Raw genomic sequence first — 14,773 nt, 5'->3', positions numbered from 1 at the left:
TTTGTCTCCTCCTGTCCATCATCAGGCCACTACTCCAAAAAGAAAAAAAAAAAAAAAAAAACTTCCTTAGCATCCCCATATCAATGCATTTACTGTTCTCTATCCAGCAACAAGGAACAGTAACAGGGGCCTCATTTCCATTTTGGATATAATGTAATGTTACTGGTCTCTCTACACCTCACTGAGAAGCATGTACATTTTGTTGCGGTCTCAATGGAAAAGCCACAGAATGAAACCAAAGAGAAGGCGTGCCCGATGACTAACGCTGACAGGGAACTCCTAATTATTTCCTAAAGAGAAACAGCCACTATATCCAAGATCATGGAATCCCAGAAGAAACAGACACATTAAACACAACTAATTAAAATATATTAAATCATCTTTATTTTAGACAATTAAAAAATTTCATTTCATAATGTCATTGGGGAAAATATAATTCCTTAAAATACACAGTGCAAAACATGATTAAAAAATAATCTCACGTGATAACACATGTACTTATTGCTTGTAAGTGGTGTTTACATTTGTCATGTTTGATTCTCATAATAATCGATTTGTAATTTTCAAAATACAACACGAGATCAACTTTGATTGTTGACAATGATGAAAACTAGCTGTCTGCCTTCTTGTAATTCCGCAGTGAACCTCTGGAGGTGCTATTGTTGGGGCATCTGTCTCCATGGACACCAAACTATTGGAGTATGCTACATTTAGTGTTGATCCTTTCACATAGTAGCGTATTACCATTGTCGCCAACTTGTGGACTGGAAGACAGTCAGTTCGGAAACCTTTGCGTCCACGATTTCAGTCTCCTTGTTAGTCCCCGAAGCTTGCGACTGTGGTTTTGCTTAACGAACTGGATCAAGTGGAGGACACATTTTAAGGGATTTACTGTCCCCTGTTGGTGTAGCGTCCTAAATATGTTCTAATTACCATGGTTAAAACACAACATGGGCATCCAATAGTTCCTAGTTCAGGGATAAATCTCCTGTGGTCAAAATTCACTGATACTTGTTCAGGTCCTGTCCTGCTAAGTTTCAGAATCCCGGCACCAATCAGCTATATTCAGCGCTGAAGACCCCACCCCAAAAACGTTCCTGGAACTCTCTTAAGTAGTAAGGTCTTTATTTGGACCCGGTAAAGTACCCCGGAACTAAAGACAATAGCTCCCGTGGTCCGAACACAAAAAGTTCTTAGTTCTGGTGTAAAGTTCTGCAGTGGAAATGTGGTATAAATAGTTTTTTATAAAATTCTATTACAAAAATGTATCAGTTCCTTTGAGGTTTTATTTGTTTTTCAAATAGTTCGGCAGGTTCCACACCACTATTTCAAATAATAACGGAATTAAAGCTAGAATTCTTTGAAAATATAGAATTTTGTGTCATTATGTGGGCACGAACAAAATCATGTGCATGTACGTAGCAGCATGGGGGGGATTGATGCAACAGCCCCATTAGGTGTTTTTTGGTTCCTCCAGGGGGAAGGTCTCCACCCATCTCTGGGTGCGCTCCAGACACTGGTCCCAGTCGTACAGCGGGCGGTACTGGAAGTGGCGCAGCGCTTTGTCCGTGCTCACGGTGAAGGACGTGATGGCCACGGCCAGTGTGTATCTGTTCAGGAGGGGTGCGAAGTTACAGAAGGGCGTCAGGATCCAGCGCAGGACGTCGTTGAGCACGGCCAGGAACCACAGCAGCAGCAACGGCATGCGCACACGCCGGAACTTGAAGGTGGACAGGAAAAGCATGTTGAAGTCCTCGTAGCTCTTGTAGGGTGAGTCGTCGTAGCAGAAGAAGGGCTCGCCGCCCACAGTCTCCGGACGCTCACGCAGGGCCCGGGCGGCCAGCACGTGCATCCACGCCACATTGCCTGCCCAGAGGAGGAACGTTGTTAGTTGGAGCAGGTCAGTTTGGAATGCTGCTCTTGCATTGTTTTAAACGGCGGAATTATCTTGATCTGCTACATTTGCCAAAAGTTGTAAACGGTCCCAAAAAACAAATCTAAACCACTTTTTGGCACCACAGTGTTACCAACCACAGTGGTAACGTACCGACAGGGCCGAGCTACAGTTTGACACACATCTGTCACCAAAAGCGTAACAAAAAAATGATTTGGAACACTTTTTGGCACTCTTGGATTGTGTACAAGCCACTAGTTTGGTACGCCTCTGCCAACAAAAGTTGTTAAGACTCCCCAAAAATGTATTTGTCACCTTTTGGTACTCTCCTGTTTAGGTAACAACAGGGTGATGATGGTGGCTGAGCTAGTTTGGAACACTTCAGTCATCAAAAGTTAAAAAGGGTCCCAACAAATTGATCCATGCCACCTTTTGCCACTTTTCGGTTGCGGTGCCGAACACAGTGGCAGGGTAGCTCACCGGCATAGACTCGGCCGTGTTCGGTGTTGTCGGGGACGCCGCCGATAATCAGGCCTCCCCTCTTGACGGCCAGCTTGTAGAAGTCTTTGATGAGCTCGTGGCCCTCGCCGTAGATGCCCGTCGGCCTCAGCGAGCACGTGTGCAAACGTTCACCATTCCGCACCTACGCAGGCAAGATGAGCAGAAGTCATTCTTTTGGAAAAGTCAGCCCCTGAAGCCATTTTAACTCAGCAACATGAATTTTGGTAGGCATTTCTATCACGAGGAGAGTCACAAAAACAAGGCTCAAGAAGCCATGCCTGAAAAGACACATGAAGTCTGCCAATGTGGTTTGAAGCAGCCATTTTGACTCAGTCCCGCATTTCAGACTGTTTTAAAAATTCTGCCCTGAAAGCCAGTTTCACTTAGTGACAAGACATTTCTTTGGAATGTCCTTAATGAAGAGACCAATAAAAAAAGTCTCAAGAAGCAATACCCAATAATGCAAACAAAGTCTGCCATCTGCCAGTTCTACCTTTGTTCCATTGGCTTCCAGGACAATCTTCTCGGCCTTGGCCTTGCTCTTGGGGTAGGCCATAGTGTGCTTCACCTGGTAGGACGTGTTTTCATTGCCCCTGCATAGACACAGTCACAGGATCAAGTAATGCTGATGAGTCTATTTATTCATGTATATGTACTTATTTGGGCAGTGCTGCTCAACGCAGTTAAACATTCTTGAGCCGTGAACACAACCAAGCAACTGTTTGATCAGATTTCGGGATATTGTCCCGCCTGCCTTAGATCTCTTCCGTGCAACACTCAATAATGACACATGAAGTGACTAATGATAACAAAGAAGATGTGAGTCAATCTTCACCAAAGGTTTTGTCTTGGATAAAAGTCATTGACTGAAACATCAAGGAAAGTAGCTCGGATATAATACAAGACCCGTACCCATACCATTATTTTAATGAGTTTTCTGTTATTACCTACACAATGTCTATGTTTTCTTAGGTAGCTTGTTAGGAATATGCAAAAACTACTTTGGCCATTTCTACAATGCTTTGTGTAGGAGTGGAAGAGGGGCGAAGATAGAATGTATTCAATTTTGGTGCAGATTTCTTTAAATCGCATTGTTGTTGTTTTTTGCATTTTTTTAAAGATAAATAAGACTGTAGGTGAATCTTATTGACAAATATCAAGACATGTACAGCATGTGTGTATCCAGAGGGGCAACATTAATTTAAGATACTGCCAATTTGCTTTGAAGGGACCATTTTAAGCTCATGCTAGCTTTCCAAGCGTCCTTCAAAGGCAAACTACTCCCAGAGATTTTGTCCAATTGATACCAAATTTAAACCCCAGTAAAGTCGACTAAAAGTTTACATTAAATTGAATATTTTTGGTTTCCGGCTTTGCATCTGAGCACAGCATGGCAGCAAAATTTGATGACTCCAATGATTCAACTCCACAAGGCCACAAGCATCTTGTTAGATTGCTTAGGTTTACCTAATAATGTGAGTAGTGTTGTCTCTAATGTCAACGTATGTCGGGATTAGAATATTGGGAATGTCGCAGACGTCTCCTCGGGTAGAAAAAGAGTTGACGATGAGTCTTCGCTCAGTCTTGTTTTCTTTTATTTTGGCGTCTTGGTGAGTAAACCCAGGACGAGTGTTTCACTGTATTAAGGGTATCAAGTGTGTTCGCAGTAGTGTTGCATAATACAACTGACCTGCCAGACACACTGGAAGGAAACATTACAGTGGAAAAAACCAATCACTCAAATAGCTGACTTATGTAATAATAAACAGGGTCCAAAAAAAACCTGATTTGGAACATTTTTCGACACTCCGCTGTTGAGGTACCAAGAACAGAGCGAGGGTACCTAAAGGGCAGAAAGCTACTGTAGTTTTGTATGCTACTTTTGCCAAAAGTTGTAAAGGGTATCCAAAAACAGATTTACACCACTTTTTGGCACTCTTCTGTCGTGGTACTCCCAGTGGTATTTGAAATGAAGGAATAAGTAGAAATGCAGCGGTCATGTAGGCGACCACAACGTATCATCGGCATGATTGCCTGAAAAGTTCTACCTGACGAACGGCTCCCTGTTCGTGTTGGGCCCGATCACTTCCATGCTGCTGGTGTACAGCAGACTGCAGATGTTGTTGTCCACACACGCGCTGATAACGTTCTCCGTTCCTGACAGAAGAAAAACACATTTTATAATGATTACTTTTAGTGCTTATTACATTCCATAAGAAATATTAGATTATTACAGCGAGGACAGCCCCAGATAAGATCCATATATGAGAGCTTTAATTTTATTTTATTTTATGCAACCGTGGATACACAATAAAAAATATAAATAAATATGAACAATAAAATAAAATAAGAATATAAGTAACATATATTATCTTAAGTCAACTTGATATAAAGAACCCTTAAAAAACAACATCGGGTGAAACAAAGTGTTGTGCATAAATAAAGATCAAACATAAAACAATTGAATTAATTAATTGAATTAATAATTTAAAAAATAAAAACAGTCGGTGACATTGAAATAAATTTTTAAATTGTGAATGTATGGTTTCTTTATTATGATTATACTATTTGACATTGCATAAAATAAAACAAATAAAATAGAAAATAATGATATAAAATAATAAAATAACAATTGCATCATTGTCACTAAAATTAATTGAGTAGTAAAAGAAAACAAATTATAAATTGTTGAATAATCATAGAAATACTATTTCTGATTTATTGTTGTCACTTGCATTCATAAAAATAAATTATGTACAGCGATATTAAATTAGTAATTAATTACTTTCTGTATCAATAAAACTTAAAATAATTGAAAAATAATCTTTAAAAATTACATCATTCACTCATTCATTTAGTAATAAATTATGTACAGTAATGTGAAATTACTAAAACATTATTATATCCATTAAACAATGTAAATATAATTTTACAAAAATAATGATTGCATCGTTCACCAGTTTTAATTTAGCTATAAATTCTGTACAGTATTAAATCACTCAGGAATTCTTTAGTACAGCAATAAAATAACTAAAAATAAAATAAAATCATGCATTATCACGTGTATTAATTCAGTAATGAAATGAAAAAAAATAATGCAGTTATTATTATTGAATTAATATTTTTTTTAAATTATCTTTACATATTGTCATTATTATTTTATTGCTACATGATTTACATAACTACAATATATAATTGTTGCAAATATTGTAGTTATGTAAATCATGTAACAATAAAATAATAATGACAATATATAAAGATAACAAAAAATCTTAATTCATAAAATAATAACTGCATTATTTTTTAATTTGATTTTAGCACTCATACTTATTTAGTAAAACTTAATTTGTTTATTAATAAAACAATACATATACAGCAAAAATCATAGCTACATTAATATATTTATGGATACATACATCCTTATACAAAATTGATGATTATTAATATAATTAATGTTATTGTTTGCGTAGAGCAAAATCATCACTTGGGACCATTATGGTCGAGAGGGTGCAGGAAAATATGCTGGAACATGCTTTAACGATGATAATGAAAGGTTAGCAGGCTTACATGGTTGGTGAACTATTCCAACCATGCAACAAAAAAAAACCACAAAGTCATCCCCACCTAAAAGTTAGTCATCAAGTGCTACATTGCCATTTCTTTCCATTTTTGTTAAGTAAATTTATGCTGCCAAATGTCTATGATGTCGCTATAAAAGTTCCTAAAAGGAGCTTTTTAAAGAACAGTAACAGTTTTTCCAGTGCTACATCTGCAACATTTTACTGTCTCTGGTATGTGCCTTAAGCTTCAGGCCAGAAAAAAGAAATAACTAAGAAAAACAAAAACAACTCAGGAGTGCAAAAAAAAAATACAAAATTGCTGCGGTATCATCTGTTCCTGGTAGGCTACTAATTATCAGGGCTTTGAGAAAGATGATTGATTTGTGTTTTTTTCCAGATGATTCTTTTCTATTAGATGACATTTTTATTTCTGTGTAAGCCTTGTGTTAAAATGACAAATGTCAATGTGTCACGCTGAAGTTTAACCATAAAAAACAAAAACCTCACTAACAATTCATGCAGTGTTTCGCTGCTACTATAATTTAAAAAAAAAAATCATAAAATAAAGGAACAAGGATAGCAGAGAACGTTTTACCCATATTTTAATATTTAGATTTTTTTAAACAGGTTAATTTGACCCACAACAAAACGGGGATAAATTATAGTGGTGCCTTGAGATACAAATGTAATTTGTCCTTTGACCACGCTGGTAAAGCAAAACACTCGTACCACAAATCATATTTCCCTTATTGAAATTAAAGGAAATGCCATTAATCCATTAATGTTTTTTAATAAGGAAAATAACAAGATGACTTTTACTTCATAAAACATAAAGTAATAACATAATTAAATAGAATGTAAAAACTAAACAGTTTGTGCTTCATGATGAACTCATAGCGATTCAGCGCAAACACATGGCTGTATGGAAGCATTATGAATGTTGCATTCAAGATAGCTGGGTAGTCAGAGATGCAAAGGGACAACCTCAACGTAAACAAAAACATGGTTGATGACTGTATGAAGAGACGCTATGAGACTCATCAGCAAATAAATAAATGACAAATCTGCACACTTATTTCCATGCAGAAATTGTAGAGTTCTTTTGGGCTTGAAACGTGTGTACTGTACCTTTACTCAAACAAGTCTGATTGAACAAATTTCCTGGCAGCCATATTTGTAGTCCCAAACTTCTAATTATGGCAACATAGCTCTTGGTGGGCATATTTGTAGCCAGAAGTGTGTGGCTTCTTGGCAACTCAATATGTAGTCCCAACAGGTCTCCTACGATGGTGACAAACCTCTTGGCGGCTGTTTTAGTAGTCCCAAACGAGTGGGTCTGGCTTCCAATTACAGGGAAACACTTGGCAGCAATGTGTTGTCCCAAGCCATCAGGTCAGACTATGACAGTGACAAACTTCTTGATGACCATATTTCTCGAGTGGGTCTGACTTCTACTTACAGCAAAAAAACTACTTGGTGCCCATATTTGTAGTCCCAAGTGAATAAATATGACTTCTGATGATAGCGGCAGACTTGGCAGCCATATCTGTAGTCCTGAATGATTGGATGCTCACCTGTGACGTTGACGCCGTAGATGAGGGCCTCAGGGACCTTGTGCCAGACGTCCACCAGGCTGGCGGCGTGGATGACGACGTGCGCACCGCGGGATGCCTCCAGCACGCTGTCGTAGTCCGTAATGTCGCCCTGGATGACCGTCACCTTTGTCCGCCCTGAGAGGGACAGGACAGGAGGTGGTATCGCAAAACATGGTCAACATCAGAGAAGTGAGATCAAGCACGCATGAAGCATAATTTTAAAAATAATCAAAAATTAACTGGCTTTATGAAGTGTGATTACTGTACGTTCTGTAGTACCGTCGTGTGTTGGTTGTGTCCCTTTAAGGGGCGTGGCCTAGTGAGTGACATCAGGAGCTGAAGTGAGCTAGAGGCCTTGTGAGTGTTCTCATTTTGTATTTGTGTATTTGTCCTGTTCAAAAATGTCACATGCGAGGGCATTGCAGTACCTTCATTTAACTTTTTTTTTCTCGCTGCAAAAAAAAATAAACATCGACCAAATGATGGCTTGTGACTCGAAATACTCAGAATTTGGGGGACTCTGAAGTATTTTATATTATTTTAGTGCTGAGGCCTTATACTGCATTCAGAGGTGTTGGGAAATTTCCAAGTCTGAGCTTGCGATGTCCAACAAAATATTCCAGACAGAAAGCAAAATAACATGACACATAAAAAATTAAAGTAGGTGTTGCAGTGAACTTTTCTTTGTGGAAGTTCGTAAAGTTCCAATTTCCAAGTTTCTTGCAACGCATCATTTGCAAAGCTTGTGTCTTAGTGAGTGTTAGCAATCATACTGCAGGCCTCTCTTATCTCGACTGCGTCCTTGAACCTTTCCGGAAGGTAAAGGGTACGTTCGAAAATTCAATCTGATGATCTCACTGCGCTCTGAGAGTGGGCTCCATTTTCTATGAATTGACGAACGAACATGTTGGCCATTGGCAGGGATACATCAGTGCGTCCGCCATATTGAATGTGTTAGTTCTGCTTGTAAACATCTCATCCTGCCTAATGCTCCCGCCGCTCTGACTGAGGAGACAGAGCACGTCGGCACTCGCAGAGTGTGGCGCTCCGAATAACCGAACGGCACACTCAAACAATGCTCTGAGATTCCGAACGTTCCGGAGTGTAGAGACCGCTCTTGGAGTGAATTTCCATACGTACCCTATAATTACGGCAATAAACATCAAAGTGATAAACGCACTGGCAACCATATTTGTCGTCCCAAGTGAACGGGTTGAGCCTCTAATGATAAGAAAAAACTTTTTAAGGGGCATGTTTGAGTCCGAAGTGAGTGTTTTTGACTTCTGATGAGAGAAACAAACTCTTTCGTGACAAACGTCTTGCTCACCATATTTGTAGGCCCATGTGAATCGGTCAAATCCTGTAATAATAGCCACAAACTTTTTAAGATTTTTAGTCCAATGTCTGCAAGAAGCTTTTTAGTCAACTGCTTGTTGTCCGCATGTTACCATGTTAATAATAATGTTATAATTGTGTATAAATGTATTTTTATCTTTTATTTTATGTAGCACATACAGGCCGACTGGTTAGCACATCTGCCTCGCAGTTCTGAGGTTCAAATCCGGCCTCGCCTGTGTGGAGTTTGCATGTTCTCCCTGTGCCTGCGTGGGTTTTCTCCAGGTACTCCGGTTTCCTCCCCCATCCCAGAAACATGCATGGAATGTTAATTGAAGACTCTAAATTGCCCCTAAGTGTCAATGTGAGTGTGAATGGTTGTTTGTTTCTATGTGCCCTGCGATTGGCTGGTGACCAGTTCGGGGTGTACCCCGCCTCTCGGCCGAAGATAGCTGGGATAGGCTCCGGCACGCCCGGGACCATTAGTGAGGATAAGCAGTCCAGAAAATGGATGGCTGGATGTAGCATATATACTGGGTTATGTGTTGACAGTCGGTGAGGCCCAGGATGGGCGCGGCAAGTGTTGACTCCGCTCTCTGGTTACAGGGGGACTCGGGATACTCGAGCGTGTTTTGCGACACACAACGAAAGTCTGAACAAAGCGTTTTTCCACAAAGGCATCACGTCCACGTCAGTGAATTCCCGACACCGTTCACACCGCCCTGACGCTTCTTGATGAATTTAATCTCTCAGTGCGGGGAAGCAAAGGTTGAACACGGCCCTGTCGCCGGGAAACACAATACACACACATATCCCATTGCCATAGGTGGCAGGTGGTGACAGGCCAACAGGAAATGCATGGGAGTGGGAAATCCTGGAGAGGATCTCTGCACGGTGATCATGCAACACGGGAGGCAGAGTTTTGCTTATATTTAAAACAAACGTACCACGTGCTTCACTTGTTTACAACTGTTGTATGAATGTTAATAGCATGAAAAAAAATGAACATTAGGTAATTGTAGTTGCTGCAGGTTTGATTGGCTGCTTGCCAGAGGTTCAAAGGTGATCTCAAGCAGCTCTGAGGGAGCGTGTGCAAAGTGCAACACTGAAAACAGCTTTTAAATGATTAATAAGGGAAATTGGTCTTGATCAAGTGCTTTATAGTTTAAAAAATAAAAGATAACAAAAACAAAAATGAAATAAAACATTCAGTAATGACTAATACCTAATAATAGTTAAATAAAATGTAAAGAATGACTTTTCTTGCTACATTTATGCTTCAATTCAATGGACACTGTGCTGCTGCTTCTGGTGTGTGTGCCTTGGCCACATGGGGGCAGTATATACAGCCATACAAACATACATGAAACCAGTCAAAACTTCCTCAGTGAGCTGCAGTAGTAATAATAGTTGTTTTTCATAGAAGATAAAAAATATATGCCTATGCTTATTGTTATATGTGTCTACATGTGTTGACTACCGTTTGTGTTCAAATATCCATTGCTTTAAGTGTTATAACACCGCAATACTACTTGTTAGACTGTCTATGGCATTTTGCATTGCTTTTTACCATTAAGATGAACAGATTATACTAAAACAAAGCTATATGGTTGTTGTAAGTAACATGTAATTCTCTTTCTTTTATGTTTAATTTGAAAGTGGCAATAAACAGCTTAAAGCCTCTTTTTTTTAAAGAATTGCCAAAATGTTGCTTGTTGTGGTATTCCAGTAAGACCGGATTGTTTTTGTTTTTATTTTCATTTGATTTGATTTTTTTTTTTTTTTAAATTCCCTTGTATTCACTGTAAAATGTTGTGAATCTGTATTTTTGTATGTATGACTATATTTTACGTGAAGCACTTTGTGAGTCCTCTCTGTTAACAGTCCACTGGTGATTTATTTGTTTTTAATGAAAAGAAGAAGAAAAAAAGAAGATTTTAGAGTTTCTTCTCCTTGGATGAAGTGATTAAAAAGCCACTTACAACTCAAGTGTTCTCAGTCTCTCTTACCGGTTCCGAGGTCGCTGAGTCCCGGCTCCGTGTGCTTGTCGAACACTCGAACCTCCGCCATGGAGTCTCCCTCCTGGTCCAGCAGAACTCGGAGCAGGTGCCGGCCCAGGAAGCCACAGCCCCCCGTGATAAGGTACACGAGCCCGGAGCGGCGGTCCGACATGGTGACTTGCGGTCAGGTTCTCGCTTCAGCCGAGTATGACGAGTACAGCAGAAGGCAGTCTATTCGACCGCGCTGCGTTTAAGGACCCCAGGAAAGGTCAGCTGCTTCAATTTTTCGAACTTCATAAAAACTTTATTCACACCGCCTGTGTGTTTATGTGTTTACGCTACATGATAAAAACACCTGCGAGGAACCATTTTTTGGTATGAAGTTATTTATGATGACGTAAACCTTATGATTTATGTACGGTGGTCACGTTGATTTGCTGTCACTCATGTAATAAATACCCCTATTCTGAAGTCTATATGGTATATTTGGATATTGAATTTTTTTTAAAAAAACAGACACAAATCAGTTTAAAAAAAAGGGAAAGCTTGTCAAAACAGTTACAAAATGAGTATATTCATTGATCTCTTTATTATATGTAGATTTGTTTTTAATCTTTCTGATAATTGTGTTGTCATTTTATGGTTTCATAAAACAGAGATTGATCCGTTTTTCTCTCTGCTATTATTTTAATGACAAAAAATATATATATATATATTGGAAACTTATTTATTTATTGATACGTTTAGCTTACGCCGGCACGGTGGACGACTGGTTAGTCGTGAATAGGTGTGAATGTAAGCGTGAATGGTTGTTTGTTTCTATGTGCCCTGCGATTGGCTGGCGACCGGTTCAGGGTGTACCCCACCTCCGGCCCCAAGATGGCTGGGATGGGCCCCAGCAGCCCGCGACCCTAGAGAGGATAAGCAGTAAAGAAAATTGATGGATGGATGGACGTTTAGCTTACAAATAAATAACATTTAAGTTTGACTTAATTTGAAGCTAAATAATAAATAAATATTGCCATTTTTAAATGAATAATTATATATTTAGTTTAGAATTAAATATTTTAAATACTAAAAGCTAATTTATAAATAGAAAATATGTCTTAGCATACAATGAAACACAATTTTGCGTTTTATTTCATTTTAGACTAAATAGAATAATAATATATATTAATATTTAATATAATTATTTTAAGTAAATAAATCATAAAAATAAAAATAAAACATTTTCATTTACTTTTCTATTAAATAACATGTAGTGTTTTATTTAATTGAATTTTAAATCTATACATTTGTCATACTGATATATTCGTGATGTAAATGTATAGATTTAGCTTAAAATATAATAATATGTAAATTAAAAGTAAAAACAACAACTAAATACGTATCGAGTCAAATTTGAATATTTTAGGAGGAAAAATCAGATTCAGTACTATTTGTATGATTAAAAACAGTTATTAGATTAACCATTAAAATATATCTCTTTACATGGCAAAATATCAAGGGTGATTAGAGTTTTTCGCATTTGCTAAAACACGTTTCTTGAAACCATTCATCTTTTTCTCGACACTGTAAGCACAAAACCTAATTTTCAAGCTATATTCGCAAAACCAAACATTGTTGTCAAATCAGAGCCCGAGTCAATCAAAATGAAAAAAAAAAAAAAAAAAAAAGAAAAAAAACGCTGACTAGTCATTACCTACAACATAGAAACGGCACGAACAGTCAAACACACAAATACAAAATGAAAACACTTGCAAGGAGCATGGAGGAGGCATTACACTGAACTAACTGTCGTGAACAGCCACGTTATTGACGTCACTGGCTATGCCACGCCCCTTAAATGCACATGTCAACACACGAACGAGAGAGAAAGAGAGATTTACTTGGCCCTATATGGATATTTGATGTTGACATATCAATAACGATACTATATCAAGAGAGTACTAGGCCAGAATGCACAGACCATTGCGTTGTGTGTGGTTAGTATACGTACACTACTACTTGTGTGGCTTATTTTTACACCCCCTATGGGGACAGGATCTTAAAATAGACATGTCGAAACAAGTTAGGGGTCCTCCGAATATGTTTATGATCTTGGTCCTTGTTTTTGTTGACTGTACTGTATGTCGGACCCCCAAAAATTAGATTTTGGTGTTACAGGGATCTAAAAATAATTGACGAATTGTGAAATGGAAAAAATATAGATTTTTATTAGAATATAATAAAAGAAATCCTCATAATGATTAAATAATAATAACAACATAAAATATTATATTGCCCACTTTTTCATTCTTTTCATGACTTTTGATTGGACCCCCCAAAAAATTTTGCTCTTTAAAAATAGAAAAACATACATATATTGTAATATGTGATCTAATATAATACAGATGACACTTGGAAAAAAAAATATTTTACATGTTATATCATGTAAAATATATAATACACATATTTTACCACATATACATATTTGCATAAAACAACTATGTATGTAAAATAAATAAAAAATTGATTTTTTTGACACAGGGAGTACCAAAATAAATGTGAATATAATTTTTATATACATAAAAAATGAAGTCTTTCTAAGCAGTGGTTCTCCAGTGGTGGTAACAGTTAGACAAAAATTAACCCCACAAATGTAACAGGCATTTGAAAAACAAATGTGTAGCTTTTTAAATATTTATTTCATTTTTTAATAATTCAGAATTTTTACATTTATTTTATTTGCTTATTTTTTAAGCCATTTTTAGATTTGTAGCTATTTTGTTCTTCAGTCTTGAATAATATGCTCTATAATATACATATCCCCAGGTACCTATATTAATACTGTCTAGTTGTGTTTCAAAAAATGACACGCATTTTTTTAAAGGTTATTTTAATTATTTTTAATTGCTTCGAACTCTTAAAAAGATGTCTACGCCTCACAAACAGGACCAACTGAGAAGCTCTGAAACAAAGGAATTTTCTATTCCCAAGTTTTTACCGTTCATTTGAATGTTTAAACTCAAGTCCTTTCTTAGCATGTCCCTACTGCTCTCCTTTGGACCGGCCAAGATAGCACCTGCTGTGATTGGAGCTGAAGAGCGGGGTCAAAGTTCACTGGTGTCGCAGCAATTGCAGGCCGACTAACAAAGTTAAACTTGTTTTGATTCTGCAAACAAAAGTCACTTATGGAAAATTGTCTGTTTAATGTTCGCATTACAGTAGTTATCTGCCTACTTTTAAAGATGTCTGTGATAGAGGCCTTCTGCCCAACTCTTACCTCACAGTGGAGCTAATTAGTATAACCGCCCCTACACTGAGCTGGCACGATGAGAGAGGATGACATTGAATCAGTACTACTACACAAGTATCTGTACTTCTACTTACAGTAACTACAGAGTATAAGTACTTCTGCCACAAACATGTTATAAGCCATATAGGAAGTGTTTTAAATTGTGAAATAAAGGCATCCTCCTTTAAGACCACATGTGACAGTAACATACCCATGGTGTCATGATGCATCACCTGTTTCATCCGTTTTAGGTCACATTCAGACACTTCCTGTTGAGTATCCGTATCCGTTCAGGTGCGTCACATCAGACAGGAAGTGGTCACGTCAGCCTACTTCCTGTTTTCCTCCATCTTCCCGCACAAAACCCAAGTAACTTTTTCTTTAAAAAATATTTTAATGCACCATTAATAAAGGGTCCAACGCATTAATACAAGATTCCAAATAATATTAAAACAAGAGGAAGAACCATACAAAATAAAAGTTGAAGGTATGTACATGTGTCCCGGTGTGGAGGGAGAGAGGGAGTGAAAGAGACGTATATTTACAACTCAGTGTGTTTCTACGAGAAACAAACACTTATTTACATCCATTTTGTTTTTTCATCACTTCAT

At 37.8% G+C, this 14,773-nt stretch overlaps 1 protein-coding gene across 1 annotated transcript; it reads right to left on the bottom strand.

Moving 5' to 3' along the window:
• Positions 1–361: 361 nt before the first annotated feature.
• hsd3b7 (hydroxy-delta-5-steroid dehydrogenase, 3 beta- and steroid delta-isomerase) lies at positions 362–11,092 on the bottom strand. Its single transcript, XM_061701301.1, has 6 exons — positions 10,895–11,092; positions 7,530–7,685; positions 4,444–4,552; positions 2,889–2,988; positions 2,375–2,537; positions 362–1,866 (listed from the first exon to the last, which is right to left on the bottom strand). Exons 1-6 carry the CDS (start codon positions 11,055–11,057, stop codon positions 1,454–1,456), a joined length of 1,104 nt encoding a protein of 367 aa, XP_061557285.1. The 5' UTR covers positions 11,058–11,092; the 3' UTR covers positions 362–1,453.
• Between the last annotated feature and the right edge of the window lie 3,681 nt (positions 11,093–14,773).

This window comes from Phycodurus eques, chromosome 16, assembly GCF_024500275.1.
Source record: "Phycodurus eques isolate BA_2022a chromosome 16, UOR_Pequ_1.1, whole genome shotgun sequence".
Taxonomy (NCBI): Eukaryota; Metazoa; Chordata; class Actinopteri; order Syngnathiformes; family Syngnathidae; genus Phycodurus; species Phycodurus eques.
The sequence above is the reverse complement of the archived record's forward strand: the minus strand, read 5'-3'. Positions and strand labels throughout refer to the sequence as shown.